General features: G+C 42.2%; 3 protein-coding genes across 4 annotated transcripts in view; all 3 read left to right on the top strand.

Moving 5' to 3' along the window:
• Positions 1-10,934, top strand: part of nexmifb (neurite extension and migration factor b) — a 49,944-nt gene extending 39,010 nt beyond the window's left edge. Inside the window, exons 3-4 of one of the 2 annotated variants that reach the window (XR_004020426.1) lie at positions 3,372-8,914; positions 9,903-10,934. Coding sequence is in view for 1 of the 2 variants with exons in the window: in XM_030738621.1 (XP_030594481.1) it covers positions 3,372-7,576 (4,205 nt within the window). In the remaining variant the exon portion in view is untranslated. Of the gene's footprint in view, positions 1-3,371 lie in introns of both variants that reach the window. The other variant, XM_030738621.1, reaches the window with a different exon arrangement.
• Positions 10,935-13,821: 2,887 nt separating this feature from the next.
• On the top strand, positions 13,822-20,323 carry rlim (ring finger protein, LIM domain interacting). The gene is made up of 4 exons (XM_030739082.1): positions 13,822-13,977; positions 15,028-15,252; positions 17,013-17,117; positions 17,215-20,323. Exons 2-4 carry the CDS (start codon positions 15,084-15,086, stop codon positions 19,035-19,037), a joined length of 2,097 nt encoding a protein of 698 aa, XP_030594942.1. The 5' UTR covers positions 13,822-13,977; positions 15,028-15,083; the 3' UTR covers positions 19,038-20,323.
• Positions 20,324-23,350: 3,027 nt separating this feature from the next.
• On the top strand, positions 23,351-24,924 carry glod5 (glyoxalase domain containing 5). Its single transcript, XM_030739959.1, has 4 exons — positions 23,351-23,500; positions 23,880-24,035; positions 24,252-24,407; positions 24,517-24,924. Exons 1-4 carry the CDS (start codon positions 23,375-23,377, stop codon positions 24,658-24,660), a joined length of 582 nt encoding a protein of 193 aa, XP_030595819.1. The 5' UTR covers positions 23,351-23,374; the 3' UTR covers positions 24,661-24,924.
• Positions 24,925-25,065: the final 141 nt, after the last annotated feature.

Below are 25,065 nucleotides of genomic sequence, written 5' to 3' on the forward strand. Positions count from 1 at the left end.
ATGGAGCAAGCGGCTTCTGTGGCTGGCCTACCAGCTGGATGACTGAACGCCCCGGGTGGCTGAGCTGCAGAATGGCTAGCTCTGCATTTTACGATTGTAAAACCTCCATGTAATGGGGATAAGAAGCAGGATGTTGTAAGGGAAAAGGGTGGAAGAAGGGATGAAAAGGGGGATGGGAATAAGGAATGGTTTCAAAAAGCCATGATAAAGGAGGAAAAGGCCATGTCAGCTGTTTTCATTTGCATTATATGTCACAATGTGATAGCTGAAAATGTGTTCCTTTGGGCATTCCTTTGGAAAGGATGTATGAATTTAATTAAATATCTGTGAGAGAGGTTCCTCATATTTTTAGATTCATCTGTTTTTCTTTGCTTTATAATGTAGCTCTAATTGGAATGTAATTAAAGAGAGAAAAGGCATACATGTGTATGTGCATGTGTGCCATCTGACACACTAAAAGATTGAGCCACAGGCGCCAACTAGTCTCTCCCCTCATGCCCATGACCATGTCCCTCGGCATGGGCTTGTTACTGTACAGAGTTGCCTGGCACAAAGCAGCCTGGGCTTACCTCAGGTGGACGAAGCCCCGAATGTTATGGCTAGAAAAAGAGATGCGCCTCTGAGAGCTCAGAGTGCTAACTGGTCTGGTCTGGTCTGGTCTAGTTTGGCAGTGTTCAGGCTGTCTAGCATGGCTGGGCTTGGCAGTGCTGGAGATCAGAAGATCACCACCACCTGCCAGCAGCCGGGGTCCTTCCATATGCTCAGTGGTGAATGTCCATGCCAGATTGCATGAGCCGTGTCACATCCAGCCTCAGTTTCTATTCGAGGAGCTTCTCTCCTGATAACACCATTACAAAAGTACAACTGTGTTCGGATGATCTCAGAGTGTATAAAGCTTGTTTTTTTGCTACTCTCTCTGTAAGCTAAATATTGAATTCTGGCAGAAGTGAGTATTTTGGATGTGTATCTTGTTTACATTTGCCAGCTCAGATATAGTAGTAACATTATGCTGTACCATATCAGTGAATAGGAAGCTGCTGATCCCCCTTTGACCTCTAATGTCAAACTCGATTTGTCATCTGCAGTCATCACAGTAAGATCCAGTGTTTGTGTGTATGTGTGTCTGTGTGTGTGTGTGCGTGCGTGTGTGTGTGTGTGTGTGAGTGTGTGTGTGTGTGTGCATGCGTGCGTGCGTGCGTGCGTGTGTGTGTGTGTGTGTGTGTGTTTGTATACCTGTCTGACTGACTGATCTGTGGCACATTCTGAACAGCTGAAGAGCTAATGGTCCAGCTGGAGACAGATGGCCTCTCGATAACACTATACCCCCAAGCCAATACTCACACTCTATCACTCTGCCTCTCTCTCTCTCTCTCTCTCTCTCACACACACACACACACACACACACACACACACACACACACACACACACACACACACACACACACACACACACACACACACAATCTTTCTGTCCCAGCAAATACAATGCACACACACATTGGACAGGATAGATTGTTAATCCATTATAAACCCTGAGGAAACACATTTCTCAATATGAGTTTAATGTTTCACAGCAATTTTGACCAATCTTTCGACAATATTTGGTGGCAGCTCAAGTTACATGAGCGCACAGAGGGATAAAGGAAGTTAATAACCTCTTTCCCTTTTTATGTAACTCTCATTTCAGTCACTTCGCTCCTTTGTAGGTCGAGTAATAACTAATCACTGCTTTATATTTGTCTTGTCTTCGCGTGCTGGAAATCTATTTACATGTAATTCCAAATGAACTGTGCTCACCACTGGAAAGCATTTTTCTTGTAGTCCTCCTCTTTACAGTAAGCGGCCATGCAGCATTGCTGATATTTAATCTTAAACGTAGAAAAGCATATCTATCATGACTCTCCTCAGAGAACATGTGTCAGTCACACGCTTTAGCTCTGAGGTCATTTTGGCTCACAGATTGAAAGGACCTGATGGCAAACGCCTCGCTGTGATGCTTCTGCAGCCTCTGACAAGTTGCTGCTATAACAGTTCTCTGACTATGAGAGGAAAAGAGAGGATGGATATTTCTCTAGAGGTTTCCTTCATTAAGAGTGACAGTACCGCAGTCGTACGCTTTTAGTAGGCATTGAGGCTGCTCCAATGTGTCTGCAGGCCGCGGACCCAGGGAGACCAGCTCTCAGAAATTTCATTACCTCATTAAATCACTCTCAAATCATATCCATATTCAAAGATTTACTCACCATCAATACAGCAATGCTGAATACAGTTTGCTAAGCAGTCTTCCCCTCAAGCATTTATCACTACCTCAATAATGATTAGGCGCATCCATTCTAAAATGGGGGTTGTTGCTAGTTAACCTCTGTGAACACATTAATTGCCGTGCTAGGTTTTTCAATTTTATTTTTTTTTCTGGCATCGTTTTAAAGAATATCTGGAAGGCAGCAGCTTGGGAGTGTAGAGGGAGGCAGGTGTAGATGATATTGGTTATACAGTCTCCAACATATGGGCCTGTCGTGTCCCATGTGTACATACCTGCCTCCGCTGCTGTCATCTAATTATGCAGAGCAAACACAGCGATCTGCCTGCTGCTGCAAGCCACTTCTGTGAGTTTTGATTGTTACTCATCAGATGGATGTCTTCAACTGATTAAGACATTGTCACAAGTGACCTGTAGAAAATCACCAACTACATCTACTTTCATTTGAGTCATTGTTCCTGTCGGTCTGTGTAATTTAATGGAATCTTGTTACTTAAAAGTGAGTGGATCTGTGTCCACGCAGGAACACCGCGGGGAGGGCGAGATAAAGCAAGACGGCTGCATTAATTTGATTTTGTACATACTGCTCTTGTGATGGGCAGGAATGACAAAGCGCTGTTTGCATCGTTACCTGTAAGCATGTGATACAGTTGCTCATTTTGTTCTGTCAAATAAACCAATTAAAATTCTCGCAGCTCTGTATCACTTTCGCTTTTGCCACCGTGCTAACACAACATAAAGCAGGTGACTCCATTTTCCTTTGATCTTCTTTGTGTTTTATATGTTCTGAGAGTTTGCTGGGATTTCTTTACGGCTGTGTTACTTCTTGCCAAGTCTCAGCTTTCACATTTGAACATCAAGCAGTAATGAGTAAGGAGTTGTCCAACTTGACATTGCTAATACCTCTTATTGAATCTGGAACCAAAACTGAATTATTAATGTTTAAGGCTGGCATCATAAAATGACATTTTGAGCCTTGGGGGGTTAATTGACACTAATTGCATTTGAGCAGCTTAGAAGAATGTCGGGGTAACTAAAGAACAAAAACAATGTAATTTAACTTCAGACTTACAGTTCAAAGAGCTGAAATCTTTTCTTTTTCTCCCTGCAGGGGTATGTGAGCAGAGTAGTGATCTGAGTCTGTGCGGGCTCGTCGATGCTGCTCTCCCTCCGTCCTCACCTCCTCCTGACGCAGAGACTTCACAACAGGCCTGCCCAGTGCATCAGAGGACCACTCCTACATCGCCAACCCTCCCCCTGCCACTTGGGACTGAGCCCTCTCTGGGCCTAACAGTGGCCCCCTGCCCTTCCTCCAATGACACTCCAACTGTGGTCCCCCATCTTCACCACACACCCACTCCCTCATCACTCTCTAGCCCAGCTGTAAGCTCCTGGGCCCCGACAGGAGACAACCAGAAAACATCCCTTCCGTTACCTGTTGCCCTCCCTCTATCAGCAACAATGATGGAGCCTGGCACTGTGTCTGTCCTGACAGAGGAGTGTCTTCTTCAGCCTAATCGAACATGCCTTGGCTGCTTCATTGAAACACGTGATGCCACTGACCCTAATTCCATCCAGAGCACACCCCATGACCCCACCGCCAACCCTGACACAGAGACTGGTCTAACTGTAAGGATTGGGGATGTGAGCCGAGAGGACTTCTCCGACATCAACAACATCAGCATTCAGTGCCTGAGCCACGCGGGGGAGGCAGTGAGTCACTATGGAGAACAGCTCCTCTCTGACCAGCTACTTAGCTTTCCCTTGCCAAAAGCCCCAGATGAGGGCAAGAGAGGGGATGGAAACAAAACAACAGGGGACTGTGATGATCCAGAGGATGATGCAACAGCTAAGAATTTGTATGAGGGACTGTTACTAGACAAAGTTAGTGGAGAAGAAGTTCTGCTGGCTAATGCCAGCCAGGACTGGGGCTACTTTGAGTCTTTTATCAGTGAGAGTAAGATGGAACTGCTGGACCTTTGTTCTAAGAATGAACTGTCAGTCAACCTTTTCTCTGAGGAAGATGTTGACAATCTATTTGACGATGAAGATGACGATTCAACATTAAGCAGTGATGTCTGTTCGCTCAAGATTCGTTATGAGTCTTTCCAGGACAACATGAGGGAAAAAACAAATGTTCTCCAGGAGGAGACACAGTTCAACTTCTTCCCAAGTGTCCTGGCCAACTGTGCCAAGAAAGAGGAAGGAGCAGCAGTCCTGAGGAGAAGTACAGAGGATCTTCAGCCCAAAACTGATGACCTTATCCTGGAGGCAGCACAAGAAGGAAAGGCTGGGGACTGCAGTGGTAGGAGCCCACTTGATGGCTCCCAAGGTTCACCTATGTCCACTCCCAAAGTCAATTACCTAATGGACTTCAATTCCACAGAGGAGTCAGGAGAGTTCAGTGATGACAGCTCCTGCACCGGCTCGTCCTCAGACACCCTGCAGGAGGGCAAGTTTAAAAAGAGCCACTCAAAAAGATTCCTCAGTCCCTCTAACCCTCTCAACTATGGCTTGCGCTCCAAAAGAAAGGTTCGATACAGCGATGATTACTTATATGATGTTGACTCGCTTGAGAGTGAGAAAAATGCAGAGAAAAAGGAAAAAGCCCCCTCTGGTCAGAAAGAAGAGGAGGATGTAGACTGGTGTCCCAAAAAACGTAGGAAATCCTGTCGCAAAGAGCCACCCGTGGTCATCAAGTACATCATCATCAACAGGTTTAAAGGAGAGAGACTCATGTCAGTGAAACTAGGCAAGCTGGACCCCGTGGATGCGACTGTGAGCTTAAATGCCGACACAGTAAGCAAATATGAGACACTGGCTCCTCTGAAGGATTTCTGGCAGGAGAAGCAAAGAGAGAGACAGGAACAGCTTAAGCTGGCTGCCAGAGATAAACAACAACGCGGTTTTCATCTAAATGGACGCCACCATCGCCCTTTTAATTCTAGTCATCCCAAAAGGAAATACAAGATTGCAAACAGGCTTAAGGTTCAGAGGATTCACACTGTGGAGCAATCAGCAACAGCACAGTCCTCCCCTCTCTCTGATCAGGGCCAGGGAGGTGTCACTAAAGAAGAGGCCACCCCCACGGTAGGAGGAATAATAGCAGCCCCAGGCCTCCCAGTCACATTAGACACAAACTCCATCACACACACAGTCACAGCCAAGAGCCGCTCCCAGGAGAGGGAGGAGAGGGAGGGGAGGAGATTGGGAGGAAATAAAACAGTCAGGATAAGGAAATTCAAAAGCGAAGCCAGGCTGAGGAGCAAGAAAATAAAAGAGGCAGAAGGAGAGGAGGGGAGGAGCGTGACAAATGAAACGGATGCCTGTGTCAGTGCGGCACAGATTGAGGACCCCACTGCTGGGTTAGAAGAGGCAGGCATTAGCTCAACTACAGTCAAACCCCGTTTCTCTGACAATACCACCACCGCTCAAGCTGCTGAGGAGAAATTCCCCTTTGTTTCATCCACCTGTTCTCCTGACAAAGCTGCCTCTTCCTCAGAGGAGGTGGAGACGGGTGTCCCTGTCATCCCAGGGGGCTACCTGCAGACCCTGTTAGATGCCACAGACTCCTCAGGTGGAGCAGCTATCTCTTATTTCCCCCAACAGTCCTCTAGGCAGCAGTATTCTCTTGGGCTGCCCCTGGAAGAGAAACAGTTTTCTTCTCTGCAGCTCGCTCAGAGCTGCGTCCTCTCACCTCCCTCTGAGTCCGAGCTCCAGCAGTCTCCTCAGAACTGCCCTAGCTTCCCCCAGATGTGGCACCCACAGCTCTGTGCAAGTCACAGCCAGAGCTTTGGGCCTGAGACCCCTGAGACTCCCATCTTACCCAACAACTTCCCAGCTGCTGTTCCCCTGAATGACAGCCTGCCAGTGTCTAACTACAGCCAGCTGAGCCCCGAGGCTGACAGGCTGCTTTATGAGAAGAGCTACCTGAGTGAGTCTGGGCTGCAGCCCGGGGCAGATCTGCAAGTGTGTCAGTCTGCCTGCGTAGAGGGCCAGGTGCAATACCAGCGAGGGTCCCTGTGCACAGACAATGGCAGGCTCATCAGCTATGACTCAGTGGGCTCTCTGTCAGCCTCCTCCAGCAATTACAGCTCACTCAGCCTCAAGTCTTGTGAGCGAGAGGGTGAGGAGGAGGGCCGAGACAGCTTCTTAGCTCATTGCAGTCCTAAAGTGGTGATTCAGCAGAGTGTGGATGCCCTTACCCCACTCAGGGAGTCCTCAGACCTGCTGGATATCTCTAACTTCACCCCTGACAAGTTTAGGCACTCATCACTGTCAGAGCTTTCACCTCCCGAGACCCCAAATCTGTCCCCTCAGGTGGTTGGGCGTGAGATGAAGATGGCAGGGAATGTTGGAGAATACCAGGACGTGAATGATATAAGCATGGACTGCAATAGGGAAGTAAAGTGGAACTGTGATGTTATACAGCAACAGGAACACACAGCAAATGCATACCCAGTGGAGGACAACCAGTTTCCGCTACACAACTTCAACAATCAAGATGTTTTAGGTTTAAATAAAAAGGAGATGCCAGCTACAGAATTTGATGAACAGAATGGAGCGAAAAGCATAAAGTCAAAGAGGAAAGGCAGCTGCAAACAAACAGCTGGAGGACAGAGCCCAAAGAAAGTCCGGGCTCCCAGAGCTCCCAAGTCAGAAAAAGTCAAGACTCCCAAACAGAACTCTCGCTCCACCAAAAAGATAAAGGCCATGCTAGAGGGTAAGGCAGCAAAGAACCAGGCAAGTGTCACAGGCCTAACTGACAGTAGCAGCACTGGGGACTGGCCCACCACCGGATGGTCAGAGAGTAACAGCCTGGTGGGAGATGACCAGAGAGAATTTGAGGAGCCCTCCAATATTCTGTCCAACATTGTCTCTGGCATGGCTGAGGTCCAAAGGTTCATGATGGCCTCCATTGAGCCACTGTGGAACCCCATGTCTGAGGCCTGCATTCCCTCTGAGGCCAATAGTCTCAACCTAAAGACCCTCAAAATCTTGGCAGGAACAGAGGCTGACCTGAAGAAAAAAGGAGCTGTGCTAACAGGGGCCGGGAGAGGCAGAAAGGCAGGGGGGAAAGGAGGAAAAAACCAGGCCAAATTCAACCCCTCTCATCCTTTATTCCCTCAACTTGCCCTAGGCTGTAACATGTTTGATAAACCCAACTTCATTAACCCCGGGCCTGCTCACAAAAAGCTATACCGCCACAAGACGAGTGCAAAGTTCCCTCGGATTGAGACACTGAAGGGGAAGCGAGCTGAGAGAGACCCAAATAAGGACATAGCACTGATGACCTCTTTTGAGAAACTGAGGTAATATTTTGTTATCAGCTGCTGTTGTACCCCTCCCCCCCTTCTCACTTTCCCCCCACTACCTGCTCAGCCCTCCCTCCCAAACATACCTACACTGACGCTATGCCAGAGCTGCATGAGTTCTACGTTTCCCCCTGACTACTCCCACTTCCTTTTAACCCCCTGAAGAGGAAATTAATATCTGCATGAAAAACTTCTTGTACTTTGCAAACTACCTATTGAGTGATTGTGTCAAGCTTGATTGAGATTTGAAACGACCATGGCTGCATTTTTCTTGCTTTTGTTGTTTCTGCTTTGTTTGTTCTTCTTATAGTCGTTTTTGTTTTTATTTTTGTCTGAAAAAAAAAAAAAGAGAATAAGCCTTGAAAAAAGTTCTGTCGCCTTTTTGAGGAACTTTGTTTTTGTATTTTCTCAGCAGAACTAGCTCCCCTGAATTATATATTTATTTCCCTTTTCCCTAAAGATGTAGCTATATACATAAATGCATTGAGTGACATCTACGCACCCCTCCTCCTCATCTGTTTTTGTATGCAGAATATGGATGTCCTGTTGTTGCTGTCCGTCATACACTGCCTGGCTCATTTCAAGAGGGAAACCTTCAATAAATGAGCCCTATATAAGCCCAAGACATCTTAAACACACAAGATGGGACCATTTTGTATTGATGACATATCAGACATTGTCTTTTTCCCTCCCCTCAAAGTTGGAATGGCTCCCCATTTCCTTTTATCGAGTGTTTCTTTTTTCTTTCTTCTGGAGTTTAGAGGAACTGGTTATCTAAATTAACATTTTTACGCCTTGCAAATTCATAAAAGCTCCACCCTCAGAGTATTTTTGTCAATGTTGTTGTACAGGGACATGCAATATTTGCAAAAAAAAAAAAGAAAAAAAAGATAATTATAATCTTAAAATCATTGTGCCAAAAGTAACAATGCTGTGTAAATGACCTCTTATATATGTGTGAATATTGGCTGTTCCTCTTTTCTATCCATTGGAATATTGGCTGCTCGGGTTGGAGACTCCTTACAGAGACTTGCAACTACAGGAATTCTTTATTTGAGACTTTTCTCTCTCTTCTCTGATGAAAGGCACCAACAGCTGGCAGTGGTACACCACCACTCACTAAACCAAATCAGAAAGACTCTGAATTCTCCTCGATTCCCCCACTTTGTTTGCCAAATTCAATTTACCTCAACATCGCCTGGCACTGAGAAGCAACAAAAGAGAGGCAAAGGGGAGATCTGCTCTGAAGGCTACTGTAGAGGAAGGAGATGGGAAAAAAAATGAGATGTTCAAATGAGCTTTCTCTGGACCAAGAAGAGTGTAGTGCAGATGTCTGAGGGTAAGCAAGAAGATGATTTGTCATTTGGGGCTGTGCCTCGCAGAAAAAGCTGTTTGTACTGGAAATTTAAGGCAGTTTATTACTCGTAGAGATTCTGATGCACACATCAGTGGTGAATGGACATTATTTGCAGTTAATGTGAATGTGAAAGCAGTTTTCAGTACAAATAGAAACAGTAATCTTGTAAATGAAGGAAAGCATGTCTTTGCATTCACTCCATGTGGAATTTTTACTTCTATCTTACCTAAAAGAAATGGTAATTTAAACAGTAACTTTTCTTGACATTCTCATGTAATTTATTTCATGGCGCTGCCGAACTTCAGTCTCCGATTATTTAGTTCATATTTCACATAATGTCAAATTTGAAATGATTTCTTTTCATTGTAATTCATTTTTTATGTCTTTGACTGTCATGTGTAATGGGTCAGTATTCTGGCAGAAAAATATTGTGATTTAAGGCTAAATACAGGCACAAATTGAAAAGAAATATATATATATTGCTTCTATCTGATCCAGCGTATTCACAGGCCATTGCTATTAATTACTTTGGGCTCATTCACTACCTCACAGCTCTGAAATAAATATCGAGAAAGCCACTTAAAAATGAACCATGCAATCATGCTCAATGAGTTATAAAATCTTTTGATTTTATACACTAAATGAATTTCAGGAGAAATGCAGATCCAATCAAACAGTTAGTATATTGTATACAAATATGTCAAACAAGGCCTTTATTCTCACCGTCTTTTAAACAATGTTGTCATTTTTAGCAGTAATTACATGAGACTGCATGGAGATGTGTGGACAACCTGACTGATTGATTTGAAAACAGGCCTTGTCACACTGGATATGGCAGTTCTGACACACAGGTTATATTAATTGATTGCTTGCATATGGCAAGAATCATAATCAATCTTTCTGTGTCTCTCTCTCTCTCTTTTTTTTCTCTCTCTCCTCTCTGCCATGATCCTTTGTTTCTTTTCTATAGTGTATCAGGGTTAGGACCAAGACAAGCTGCTGATGGGAAGCTCCACATGGGCTGCAAGCCCATTTAGTCTGCCTTCTCTCATTTCTGCCTATTGTCAAATTGAATGTACTTCTCTGAGTTCATCGTTTTCTTTCTTTCTTCTGTTTGTTTTTAAAATGTGCCACTGTTGAGCTGCCTCATGTTAATGGTGCTAAGAAAGCTGACAATTGTTTTCGTTTCTTTTCTGTTCAGTTTAGATTTTTTTTTTTTTTTTTGTATCTTTCATTTCACCAGTGTTAAAAAAAAAAAAGAAAAGAAATGCAAAATAGATTAGGTTCCTAACCCTCTTTATGAATGTATATTATAATGTTATGTTTGATGTATTCACTTCATGATTCTTTGACACTGATTGGAATTACTTTTGCTCTTTTCATTAAAAGATTACCGAGCTTTATATATACTGTCTAGAGTTGTTACCAGAAGGAATCTTAATGAACTCTTGACACTACAAAATCTTGTATATTTTTTGTGTGCCAATTTGTAACATATTTTGTAAGTGTATATTTTTCTTAGAAAGTGCTGTGAAGTATTTGTGTGTGTGAGTAACCTTTTATGCGCCTCTATGGGCAGTGGAAAGGATATACGATGACAAGTTTCTGGTTTTAAAAACCAAAATATGAAAGTATCAACAGAAAACTAGAAATATTTACATTTTTTGTTGGGAGTTTTGTAATAAGACCATGATCTTGTTGTGAGAGTGTTGTGTTACTGTGCAAAACACAAATAAGCAAAGAAAAAAAAATGAAAACTTGGAAAAAAAAATATAATTTGTGAACAATTTGCTGTTTTATAGATTTTCATGTAAATTATTTGAGTATTATTTTGTTTTTGTTTAGTTTTTTTTTTTTTTTTTTTTTGTTGTAACTGTTGCAAAGGTTTTAAATATTTGTGATCAAGCCTGTATGGTGATAATGTAATATTGGTAACTTGCTGAGTTTTGTAATAATGTTTATGGAGTAAATATAAAAATTAAAATAAGATTTTGAATGCTGCTTTCTGAAGAGCGTTGGATTGTGTTTTTTCCACTCAGCCATGGCTTTAAACAGGAACTACATCACATTGGAGTGGAGATACTCTATTAGCTTCTCTGCAAACAAATCCTGTCCATTCAAAACATAATTAGTAAAGGTTATGATGTGGAGTATTGTGGGAAAAAACTAATATTGCAGTCAGTGTATGAAGATGTCAGGAGTGAAGGGCAAGCAGCATATCTGTTAAGTAAATATTCCACCCATCTGTGTGATACTACTACAATAATAGTAATGTGGACGACTATTATCTGTCCTATTCAGTTTGTTCGTGCCACAAAATGTGTAAGTGTAAAAACAACCTTAATAATTCCAATTAGTCTTTCCCTGGTTGTTATATTGGAGGATTCTTAGACGAAAGTCATTTTAATTTCTGCACAAGTCTGGCTTCGGCTCATGTTATTTTAATGTCATATCTAATTAGTACTCAGGGTCAGGCATTGCTAGAGTGACTGCTCATCCATAACTCTGAGCTGGGCTGCTGTGGTCCACACTGCAACTCATTCTGGCATGCTTAATTGGAGCTGGAGATACAGTCTCAGACCATAAACAGATCCTGTGATGTATGCCTCCAAAAATTGTCAGCTGGTATTAGCATTGTTTTTGTTCTTTAGTCACCCGTAGCAGATAACGGAGCAAGCAAATTATAAGATGGAATGTCTAATGCAATGGATCGGGTACACCTGTGGTTATTAAATGAGATCCTAGTTGTTTTCTCAGTATGTGCTTACGCTGCATAGACGGCCATAAGCCACTTTGTCTTTATTTTTTTTTAAACAGAGCTATAAAGTGACACGATTTCAAAAGAATCAGCATGTTTTCATAAGGGTGGCTTGTTGAGTGAAATTACAGGACTCAAAAAAACATAATTACTTACATTATTCATATATATAAAGAGAGAGAGAGAGAGAGAGATAATAGAAATATATAGATAAAGCTTTACTGGCTAATCTGATGTGCTGAGTTCATTAAAAAATGACAGTATTTCTGCTGGGTAATTCTCTGAATTCTAACACTGAAGCTGAAGCCATTTCAGAGGCTTTCAGCAGCTGCCCTGTGGGTTTTCTTGATGGTATTTCCAGGTAATTTTCACAAATATGTGTCTTGCTAGTTTATGAGCAATTCTTTCCACACCAATTTACAAATTATCTGTAAGCACTACTACCAAACAATCACGACTCGGTCTCTTCTGTAGCTGTAGTGTGTTTGTAGTTGGGGGCCACTTGAAGTGGCAGTACAAAAGCTTTATTTATTAGAAAGCATATCTTTAAAGATTGCTGCCTGTGCTGGACAGGAGAAAAACAAGAAACTACAATAGATGAAATGGCAATTATATATAAAACAGCAAATCAAACCATATAGATACTGCCGTTATGTGGTGTCTTAACCACTAGGCCATTTCAAGATGATGGAAAGTGACCTCAAATCATTTCAGTAAGCTAACTGGTTTGTAAAAGTATGCTAGAAAGGCACTCAGCTGATGGCATGGTGACAAAAATTAATACTTTATTAATACTTATCCCATATTTAGTAAAATCTTTGTTAGAGCTGTTGAAATTTTGAACTATATTGTATTGTAAAAATATTACAAATGTCATTCAAAGTGAATTCATGGTTTGTTTTTTAATTCGTTTGTAATTTCTGAGAATTAGATTTTAGGTTTTGTTTTTTGATTCTTAAGGTATCATTGTTATTGTATATTGCACATACAGTGCTTCTCTTCTTCTTTCAGCTGCTCCCTTTACGGGTCGCCACAGCAGATCACCTGTCTTCATCTCACCCTATCCCTAGCATCCTCCTCTGTCAACCAACCCTATGCATGTCCTCCTTCACTACATCCATGAAGCCTCTCAGAGGTCTTCCTCTTTTCCCCCTGCCTGGCAGCTCCATTTTCAACATCCGTTGTTCAGTATATCCACTATCCCTCCTCTGCGCAGGTTCAAACCAGGTCAGCCTTGTCTCTCTAACTTTGTCTCCAAATCCCTCAACCTGAGCTGTACTGTACTGTACTCATTTCTAATCCTGTCCATCCTGATCACTCCCAATGAATATCTTAACATATTCACCTCTGCCACCTTCAGCTCGACCTCCTGTCCTTTTCATAGTGCCACCATCACCAAACCATAACTCATAGCAGGTCTCACTGCCAACTTGTAAACCTTCCCCTTGCTGCTTTTCTTCTGTGTCTCAGTCTACATTCTACCATTTTGGTTAGGGACCTAGGGAAATTGTTCATATTCACACAATTTGTTGAAAGAGAATCACCATGAAAGTTGCACTATTATGTTCAGTGTCTACTCAGTACTGTATAAATAAAGAAGTGCCAGAATTTGAGTGCTTTTATATTACACAAGATATCACCAGTATACACATTATACATGTATTAAACAATAACTATATTATTATATTAATCTTGTATATACAATGTTCACAGGGCCCACAATAGTACATGATGGAAAATATAGAACTAAACTGTATAAAACTAATGTTGCAGAAATTCACAGACAAGATTTGGATAATTTTATTGAGTGCGACAAAAGCATATAGGTTTTTATTGCTTTTATTTATTTCAAATTTTCTGAAAACACTCAGTTGTATTATGCCAGCCAATTAAGAGCTCAAAATTCTACTTAGTGTATTTGCATTTACAACCGCACAGCGACGCTACAGCTCACCCTGTTCAACAAACATCCTTTTTGTTTTTTTGTTTTTTTGTTTTTTTGGTCTTTTAATTCAAAATACTTTGCGCCCTGAGTTCCGTCTCTCAGGAGAGTGCTGCGCATATCTCTGCCGGCCTCCGTAAAGCCGAGTCTGTGTATGCCTACAAGGAGTTGCTCAGGGTTTAACGCACATGTTTTGTCCATTTCCGGAAAATCATTTTAGGCTTCCTACAAGAAAGAAAATGGAATCTGGTAATCGCAGTTAGCTAAACAGCCTGTCGCTTCTCAGAGAATATTAAAAGGGCAGCTGGATTGAACGACAACATTGCTATTCACATCTTCGAAGAGGTAATGTATTAATGATTTGGTGACAGTATAGTATATCTGTTCTGATTAACTTTACTGTCTTTAGCTAGCTAATTTTGGCTGGATCGCTTTGGTCAGGTTATGGCTGTTAACGTCACTGCTTGACGTCGTTAGCTTGCGGTGATGCTAATGGTATCTCAGTGTGTTTTTTACTGGAACCGTCCTATTTGTAATGACTGACCAATAATTAAAAAGAAAAATATCAAGTTCACAGCCCGAGTCCAGCCTCAGCGATATATTATATTTTTTGCCAAACGTATTTATATGGGGGCTGCTGTAAGTGCGAACAATAGCACAAAGTTAAAAGTACCTAATCCTGGGTAAGACGTTTGTAACATTTCTAACTCGGCTAGTTGACGTGGAAGCTAACTAGCGTTAGCGCAGCGTAACCAGGACTGCTTTGTCATCGAATAAGCTTGTTTGGATGGTACCACACTCACTACACAGCCAGTTGCTCATCGTTTAATTCATATGTCATTAGACGCACATTAGGCCCTCTCTTATTGCTGAAATTGTTAGAACTGGCCGATGTTAGCAGTCGTGTAAAATGCTAATTGGTAGCTAGCCAACGTAAGCTAAGCTAGATGATGCCATTTTGTTTTTATCTCGACTTTGACTTTGAGCAACATACGGCTTCCACGTATGACTTAAGGCGCACAGAACATTATGTTATTTTAGTTATCACTAGGACTTTAAAATGCACATTTTGGGACAATTTCGAGGAAAATGTAGTTTGCGTTACGATACGGGCTCAGCTTACAAGTGTTCCTTCAACGGTATGCTGATGTTACCGGTGCTAACATTTGCTAATGCGTCGTTGTTCTTACTAAGTGTTGTGTGTTGCCTAATGTTGATGCCAGTTTCCTCTCCTTTTAACTATTAAAGATACAGTAACTGTAGTACGTTGTATTATTTGGCCCGTTTAAAGTATTACCCCATTTCATGCGCGTTTGGTGATGAATCCCAGTTACAGGAGGGAATGCTCATCTCCTTTCGATAAACATGTAACCCTTTGTTTCCTTTTTTCTGAAGCAACTGGATCTTGCTGAATATTGGATAATCTCTAGACCAACCTCCCTTCTGTATCAATGGAGGGGTCTGACAGCGTGGAGCAGAGTGGCAGTGACCTGCCAGAGTCACAGCGCAGGAGGCAGCTGGACCGCCTAGACAGGGAGGAGGCCTTTTATCAATTTGTCAACAATCTCAGTGATGAGGACTACCGTCTCATGAGAGACAACAATCTTTTGGGCACTCCAGGTAATAAACCTTTAACCTCTCTAGTGTTAAGCCTTGTGAAAGTAAACTGTCTGTGGATATCATTGTTTTCTTTTCTGCACTCCCTTTCCATGTGCTGCACTGAACCCATGCCTCTCTTTAAAAGTTTCCAATTGCTGGCAGGAAGATAGGAATGTGCTGTTAGAGATTTTGATAAAGTTAAATAATTTCACAGACAACAGACGTCCTCATTAGATGGGCTTCTTTGGAAAACACCAGTAGCAGCAACATGATTGTACAGCAAGCATTGAAAAGGCAGCATTTTTCACATGCAGGTTTTTTTTTTTTTTTTTTTTTCCTCCGGTTTTCCAATCCTAATTTCTTGGTGGCTAAATCTCTTGGCTGTATGTTACAAGTGGGCTACAATATATCCTTGAACAATCTTCTGTAGTAAACGGCAACATGACATTTTCGTTTACTGTATTTTCACATTCTTGGCAGCACAAGTTTCTCCAAGACTGTAAATAGCACATCTATTTATGAGAAACAGAGTTTAAGCTTCATTTTGCAGTTAAGTGAATGGATTATCTTTATTGCAGTGGCCTTTTTAGAATAGCACTACCTCTAAGCTGCATGGTGCAAACTATTTTTATCAGAATAAAAGGCACACGAGGAAACTGAATATCATGCTATTCATCAGCCTCACAGTTTAAAGTCTAAAATTTTCTAGTTATTTTTTTATTGTCATTGCCAAAATATGTCAAATGCCCCAAATTATGTTTTAAAAACTAAAATCTGATATAATGGAATTTCCTACAGTAAAATATATGATGTCATATATGTGGGTTTCCACATCATGCATTTCATTTGTGGTTTCCATTTTTCATTGACCTGTCATGGAGTAATTTTCTCCTACTTTGTCATAGGAATAAAACACGGTCCTCCCCAAAAGCCCCTTTTTATTTTCTTTTAGTTCCATCTTATTTTAGTTTTCTTCTGACAGTTTTATTGATATACATTTTTTTTGGCCTGTTGGTCTAATCTCTGTCCTCCCATCTTTACTTAGCTCTTACTTGTCAGTAGAAGTTAAAGTAAATATTAAGCTATGTCTAGTTTTGGATTCGCCGCTGTCCTTGAAATGCAACAGCCTATGGACTATTGAAGACGGCCAATCCATTTCTGTCCCAGGACAGTGGGAGAGGCAAAGTAAGTTTGGAGCATGTAGTGGAGCACCCTACAAGGAGAGGGCTATGAGTGGAGAGTGTATTGCTCTGGTAAGTCTGGAGGTTTTAAGTATTGTCCTGTTGTTGTAATCAAAGAAAAAGAAAACAAAACAGCCAAAATATATTTTATCATTATTAGTAAAATATTTATTTTTACATTTCCACTTTAGGTTTCTAGCTGAAAAACATGTAGCTGTATGTAGCTTGTTCTTCCATCTGTATGTAGCTACATGTATACAGCTACATACAGCTACATACATGTAGCTGTATGTAGCTGATGGAAGAACAAGCTACATACAGCTACATGTATGTAGCTGTATGTATGTATGTATGGAAGAACAAGCTACATACAGCTACATACATGTAGCTGTATGTAGCTTGTTCTTCCATCAGCTTTTCCTCTTTCCATGCATTAAATGCAGTGCATTTGTTTTTATTGTAGGGAGCTAAGTTGGCACATTCTACCAGCTGCTTGAGAGGAGGAAGCAAATTTAATGCTTAAGAACGGAGCACGTGGACCACCAACGATTGATTTTTCTTTGTCAGTAACAGAACACTGTTTTGTGATGTTTCTTTCAGGAGAGGTAACACAGGATGAGTTGTTGAGTAGACTTCAGCAAATCAAAGATGGTCCAGAGCAGCAGAACAACACAGCTGGTACTGAAGGTGTAGAAGACCCAGTTGGTACGTTTGACATTTCTGTAATTCTGCTTTTTCCTTTTTTTGGACCATGCTTTTGTCAAAATATGATTTGTCACTTGTTAATTCTGTCAATTTTCAGAACCACCAGAAAGCTCCGAGGATCCTGCCAGTGGAGATAGTCTGCTCGACTGGCTGAACACTGTGAGGCGCACAGGCAACACAACTAGAACTGGTCATCGTGGGAACCAGTCATGGCGGGCTGTAAGCCAGACCAACCCAAACAGTGGCGATTTCCGCTTCAGCCTAGAAATCAGTGTGAACCGCAATCTGGCTGAACAACAGGCAGCTGCTGAAGGAGAGCAGGAAGCTCCGGAGCAGTCTCCAGAAAACACTTCAGAGCAAGCTTCAGAGCAAGCTTCAGAGCAAGCTTCAGAGCGGTCTCCAGAGCGGTCTCCAGAGCGGTCTCCAGAGCGGTCTCCAGAGCGGTCTCCAGAGCAGTCTCCAGAGCAGTCTCCAGAGCAGTCTCCAGAGCAGTCTCCAGAGCAGTCTCCAGAAGGTCAAGAAGTAGTGGCAAGTGCTGAACCACAAGTTCCTATGGAGACAGAAGTGGTAGAAGAACCAGTTGTAGATGAGTTGGCCGTCATAGTGGAACCAGAGCCTGAACTAGAAGAGGTTGTTTCACAAGAGCTTGTAGGTGAATCTCCTGCCTCACCTTCTCCTCTTCCAGTACAACCCCCACTCTGCCCTTCTCCACGTAGAGGACAAAGGAGACCCCGCAGCCGTAGTCCAGAACCACGCAGGACTCGGGCCCGTATAGCCAGGAGCCGCTCCCCTCTCAACTTGGATCAGCTTGATGGTCTCCCTAATCAACGGCATGCTTACATCTCTCAAAGCGCCAGTTCTTCTAACAGTGCTCCCCCCATGCCTCAAGTGGAGGGCAGTTCCCGGACTCGACAACATGTTCTTTCCAGACCCAGCAACGCTGATGGTGATGTTCAGCAATCTAGGGCTGCTGCAGAATCCATCCCAGAGGCCCACAATGTTGGCTCTCAGGAAGGAGAAGCCTCTGGCGGGGAAGGGGGCGCAGCAGCGCGTCGCCCCCCTACCATTATGCTTGATCTCCAGGTGCGCCGTGTGCGTCCAGGTGAATATCGGCAAAGAGACAGCATCGCCAGTCGTACCCGCTCGCGCTCTCAGAACTCAAACAACACATTTATGTATGAGAGTGAGCGTGGTGGATTTCGTAGGACTTTCTCGCGCTCTGAGCGTGCTGGTGTTAGGACCTACGTCAGCACTATTCGCATCCCTATCCGAAGAATCTCTGACGCAGGTTTGGGAGAGGCAACGTCAATGGCTCTCCAGTCTATGATACGGCAGATCATGACTGGGTTTGGTGAGCTCGGCTACCTCATGGACTCGGACTCTGATTCTTCAGATTCAAACCGTGGAGCCAACGCTCCTGCAGACATAGAAGCCCTCCACAATCCAGATGCTACTCCTGCTGATGCTCCTGCTGCTGATGTTGAGGAGCAACCAGTTGCTGCCGGAGGCAGGGGAAGGACAGTTGAGACTGATGTGGATGAAGGCCTTGCCACTGGTCCGCCTTCTTCTGGTGGCAGGGCTCGGCCAAGACCACCTATCAGCCTGGAGGAGCCGAGCTCCTTGCCCTTCCTGCGACTTGCCCACTTTTTCCTCCTAAATGATGATGACGAAGACCAGCCCCAGGGGCTGACCAAAGAACAGATTGACAACCTCTCTATGCGCAACTTTGGAGAGAGTGATGCCTTGAAGACTTGCAGTGTGTGCATAACAGAGTATGCAGAGGGGAACAAGCTACGTAAGCTTCCCTGCTCTCATGAGTACCATGTGCACTGCATAGACCGTTGGCTCTCCGAAAATTCCACGTGCCCCATTTGCCGTAGGGCTGTCCTGGTATCAGCCAACAGAGAGAGTGTGGTGTAACTCTTTGACAGACTGAAGGCCTTTTGTCTCAGCCTAAGTAATCCAATATCCCCAAATCTGTAAGAGGCTGTGAGAAAATGTGTTTCCGCTGTTGAAATGTATTTCCCTCATACTATTTGTAAGTTTGATCGTATTGCAGACAGGTTTTATTTGGGTTGATCCTTACAGTGACATTGGAGAATATTTAGTTTTTAGTTAGACATTTATTATTGCAGTCCAAAGTTGGGCACAAGCGATGCATGCTGTCGATCAACCCGTAGTGGCTGTGCAGTTTTGCGTTGCATCAAGCCATGCACACGAGTAGACCTATATCTCATTTTAAAAAAATCCTGATTATAAAAGCTGCACACCTGCAGGTAGTTACAGTAATTCAAATCGGTTCTTTTCTATCAATTCCTGAATGACCCCTTATCTAACATAAGCTGGGTGTAGGTGCAGTTGTTAGTTACACCAGTTCAAAGTATTAGCTGTAAATAAGCTTGTAAAATAATTTTGCATCATGCATTGTCACTGAATTGGTTTTGGATTGTAAATGAACTCATTTGAAGATCTGGGTCATGATGGCTGCAATTACACTCTGAATTTGATTTTAAATGTTTAGGTGCTAACAATGTATACAGCAGAATTATTTACAGATTGTGATGTCCAAAGGATGGAGGATATAAATTGTTTTGCATTTTACAGTGTGACTTATGCTCTCCATTCTTGCTCACCCTAAAGAAACAAACTACTTTTTTTTTCTTTTGATCTGCATATACCATTAACTCTTGGAAAAAACAATGCTGAACTGTCTAGGGTTTTTTTTTTTTTTCTTTTCAATGTTTAAGTCTGTTTTGGATTAATATTGTATTGCTACTTTCTTGATTATTGTAATGACAAAAGTAATCATATGAGAAAACAAAAGGTATGGGTAATGTATGCTTTGTCAGTATCAAGTTGTGTATTTTCTCCACCTCCAAAAATATTAGTAGGCATGACACATGCAAAAGGACATTTACTTTTAATATTCAATGATTTCACGGTCATCATCCTTTTGTGTGTTACTGCTCTTCTAGATTTTTTTTTTCTACTAACAATGATTCATTTAATGTGAATTCAATTGTGAGTGAAATAATCACAATTTGAATAAAATGGAAATGCAGACTTACCTCCTCAATTTAAGCCACAGTAGATCTGTTTACCTGTCAGTCCACCTCCATGTATAAGTTACAACTTAAGTTATTAACCTGCAGAGTTGACGTATAACCAAGTCTGGGGAAATTAAAAAAAAAAAAAAAAAAAAAAAAGAGTTCACAGTTCACATTATTGTCCTTTGCTTCATAAGAAAAGTCAAGATACTTGACCACTGTGCCCTCCTCCTGCCTCACGAGCAAATGCTCCATATCCGAGTGCAATACATGCAAACATAAAAGTAGGGAAATGAAGACTTTATTACCCATTATGTGTTGAATTTGATTTTATTTAGAAGTTCTGTAGGTTTTAATAGCACTGTTGATGAACTGGGACACTGGCTAAAGGAAGAAAAAAGAATCACTTAACGCCATCCTGTCATGTTTCTTATTTTATTGTTTGATGTCTTAGCCACAACTATTACTTCCCTTTGTGGGGCATAAAGGTGTGAATGCAAGATGATGTTAAATACCATAAACATGTAAACAAAATGTATGTTCCTTCTTAGGCCATGCTTTAGTTTTTGGCCTTGTTCTGTGGTCCACCCAGTGCAGTATGTTAACTGGGTGGAAAATGAAACTAACCGCTGAATTAAACAAGTTGTTATGCTATGAAATGCTTTGCTAGTATGCATTCTGTAAACTTACTGTGCTGTCTGATCATATGAACTGCACGCAACACTGAAATGTAGTACATACATACTCACTGGGTATTTCATTGGTTACACCTTGGTTGTCCTGGTTGGACCCGCTTTTGCCTTCAGAACTACCTTTTATTGTTCATTCTTCTGCATTCAACAAGGTGCTGGATACATTCATCACAGATTTTGGTCCTTATTGAAACGATAGCGTCACTCAGTTGCTGCACATCCATAATGTGAATCTTTTGGTCCACCACATGCCAAAGGTGCTCTATTGGATTGTGATCTGGTGACTCTGGAGGCCTTTTGAGTACAGCAAATCAGTTTGACATGATTTGAGCTTTGTGACATACTCCATTATCCTGCTGGAAGCAGTCATCAGAAGATGGGTACACTGGTTACAAAGAGGATGGACACGGTCAGTTTAAACAATGCTCAGTTGCTACTAAGGGGCCCAATGGGTACAAAGAAAATCTCACCATCACCAACCTGAACTGTTGATATAACGCAGGATAGATCCATGCTTCTGTGGTGTTCATGCCAAATTCAGACCCCATCATTCAAATGTCGCAGCAGAAATCAAGACTCGTCAGACCAGGTAATGTTTTTCCAATCGTATATTGTCCAATTTTGGTGAGCTTGTGTGAATTATAGCCTCAGTTTCCTGTTCTTACCTGACAACAGCGGCACCTGGTGTGCTGTTGCCTTCATATCAGCCTGAAGCAGTCTTACCGTTCTCTGACATTAACAATGCATGCAATTTCATTAACAAGTGGTTGAACAGGTGTACCTAACAAAATGGCCAGTAAGCGCATATTAATGGTACACTTGGGTGGCTGTAGCTCAGGAGATATTCTGGGGCAAGATGCTGAACCCCAAGTTGCTATCCGATGCATTTATTGGAGTGTGAATGTCATAGACGATCCGGTGTTGTGCCAAAAAGTGATCGTCTGCCAGAAAGTGATTGCCAGAAAATGATTGCCCATATTTAAACTGTTGTAAATGACTTGCTGATCTATAATCTGTGAAAAATATGTCAAACATATCTCTCGTGAATGATATCAAGTCATTTTGAGTAACAAACAACATTTCTGTCACAAGGTAGAAGCTGCAATCAGTTTTTGGCAGAGACTTTTATATATTCTTTATTTATCAGGGTAAAAACTGCGATTGGCCAGATTTTTAAAGAGATATGTGGTCAAGAGGGCAGCAGAAATCAGAACAAATATGACATTACACTCTATAAAAATATTTTCAGTGACCAAAGAGGACTGGATTTATTATACGTAAGTGCAATAATGCAGAGTCATAAACATACTTGAATAACAGGTCATTTCTTCATTTTATATCTAAGCCCTTCATAAATCCTATTGACTACACTCTATTCACCAATATGAGCATATACATTACACATAAAAGCACATAGAAACATCAAAAATCACTTTCTGGCAGACGATCACTGTTTGGCACAACACCGGTCCATTTACCATTTTCCCAGTTTATATTTTTTGAGGGCAGCACGGTGGCGCGGTGGTTAGCGCTGCTGCCTCACAGTTAGAATACCCTATGCAAGGGTTCGATTCCACCTTGGCCTCTGTTGAGTTTGCATGTTCTCCCCGTGTCTGCGTGGGTTTTCTCCAGGTACTCCGGTTTCCTCCCACAGTCCAAAGACATGCACTTACTGGGGTTAGGTTAATTGGAAACGATAAATTACCCATAGGTTGAACGTGAGTGCGGATGTCTGTCTCTCTGTGTTGGCCCTGCGACTAACTGGTGACCTGTCCAGGGTGTACCCTGCCTCTCGCCCTATGTCAGCTGGGATAGGCTCCAGCCCCCCCCCCCCCCCCCCCCCCCCCCCCCCCCTGCGACCCTGAATAGGATAAGCGGAAGTGAATGGATGGATGGATTTATGTTTTGACTTTTTCTTTGAGATGCTGTGTATAACCTGGCCTCTTACAGCAGAACCTATAAACATCCTGTGATAAGAACAAGTAGGTAGATCGTGGACCTTCCTGTTAGTGGGGTCTGTGTCACAAAGCACAAAAAACTGTCCCCCTTTTTTTGAAATCATTACAACAAACGTTATAAAGGTGGAAGAGTGTGAGCAATGAAATGTGTGCATTAAATGATGTGCTTAGTGGCCTGAGCAATAGATCTAGTTTGGAGTCCTTTTTTATATACAGAAATACAGTCCAGTACACCAATGTGAGCTTGTGACCTCAATCCCAAAACGTAGATGTCATTTACATTATAGGCATGGTTAAACTCTTCTGGCAGGGCAGCTGTACCTGACAACATTAGACTGTATAGGTGTACCTGTTAAAACATTATAGTAACTAGTGTTATTACTAGCACTCCTGCTGACTCCCAGGAGGATCCCAGCCGACAGATAGAGAACAATTATTCGTATTTATGACCATGCGCTCTGCAGAAATGGCACGTTTCCACAATCCTGTAAATAAGAAGGACTGTTAAATAAGTATAAAGTGCTCAGATGCGCACAACTATGGTCAGTGTGCTGCTGTAAATGTTTCACAGGACACACAAGTGGAAAAACGAGGAAGTAGCCTGCCTACTGCTGTCACAGCACGACAGGATGGCGCTCCGGGCAGCTGGAAGTCGTTTGTGGCACTTTCAGAAGAGCTGTTTCAAGGTAAACTCTGTTATTATGCGAAGATTTGGCGAGCCGTACACACCTATTACCACTCTTTCCCACAAACTCTAAGGCTACACACACTTAAACGTAAAAGCAGGTTAGACTTCCGTTTTTAGGGAAGCCACGGTACCGAGCTGGGAAGCTAGCTGATAGTGTAAATGGCTACTTTTTATACTCACGATGTGAGCATATGCGCTAACCCGGTGCAGTGGCTACATTGATATTTTACCAAAGTAAAAAACCTCCTTTCACCTTTCGCATGGTTAGAGGCTCCCGCACACATTCACCACCGCGCGTCGCTGTTCGCAAGCCATAGTTTATTTATTCATTCATTTATTTATTTATTTTAATCATGGTTTGCTATCATCTCCTTTAGGTTACCAGCATCCACACTCTGGGAACTGTCAGATACAAAGGAACCTGTCCCATTGAAGTGAGCCATCTGGACCATTTGGTGCTTACAGTGAAAAGTGTCCCAGATACCATAAATTTTTACAGCTCAGTTCTTGGCATGGAGGTGGTCACATTCAAGGTATGCACAGTCAGAATCATTGTTATTTTTATTGTTGTTGGACCAAAATGTTCTTCTTAAAGATAATGGCAAATAATAGAAAAAGAAAAGTGACATGGTTTGAGAGAACGTCCACTAGATGGCAGACTTTGTTTGTGAATCTTGAGGCTTGGCTGTCGAGAGCTTAGAGTCATTTTTTAAACACCCACACACGTCTTATCTGCATTCATCTTGAAGGGAAACCGCAAGGCCCTGAGCTTCGGGCAGCAGAAGTTTAACCTTCACCAGCTGGGTCAGGAATTTGAACCAAAAGCTAAGCGTCCAACGTCAGGCTCTGCAGACCTGTGCCTCATCACCAAAACCCCTCTGGCAGCAGTATCTGCTCATCTTAAGGTACCTCACACAAATGTTTTGATTTTACATGTCACATTATGGAACCATTTTGAAGATCAAACAAAAACAGAGCTTGGTTAAATGATCTGTGTTCATTTCTCCTCTGCAGGTTTGTGGAGTTGTGATTGAGGAGGGTCCAGTGGAGAGGACTGGGGCTATGGGGACCATCACCTCGTTGTACTTTAGAGACCCTGATCATAATCTCATTGAAGTGTCAAACTATATCCAGTCAACAGCAAAGGACTCTTCTTGAGACTTCTTTGTCCTTGTTCACTGACATGTCACAGTACTTCCCAACACTGCACCAGCCCACCAAAAGCAGTGCTAGTCTAAAGCACAATGTCCAATTATTGTTTTTGCTATAAGTTGTCTGTATTTTAAACTGTTATTTTAAATATTAGAGCCAGTTATGGAACATTAAGACAGGGTGGAAACATTGGCTGGTTGTTCAGCCCGGCTTAGGTTTAGCAAATAAAAGGTTATAATGTGTACTAAAGGCTTCATTTTTTTTTTTTTTTTGGAAACAACAAAAATATGTTCTAAGAATCCTTTTAAAAGCATTCATACTTTATATTTATGGCTCAAACTATTGGTGTATACTGAATTGTATGTAAACATAATATAGAAGAAGCTTTTTTTTTCCTAAAGATTTTTACTT

Source organism: Archocentrus centrarchus, chromosome 10 (genome assembly GCF_007364275.1).
Source record: "Archocentrus centrarchus isolate MPI-CPG fArcCen1 chromosome 10, fArcCen1, whole genome shotgun sequence".
In the NCBI taxonomy this organism is placed as follows: Eukaryota; Metazoa; Chordata; class Actinopteri; order Cichliformes; family Cichlidae; genus Archocentrus; species Archocentrus centrarchus.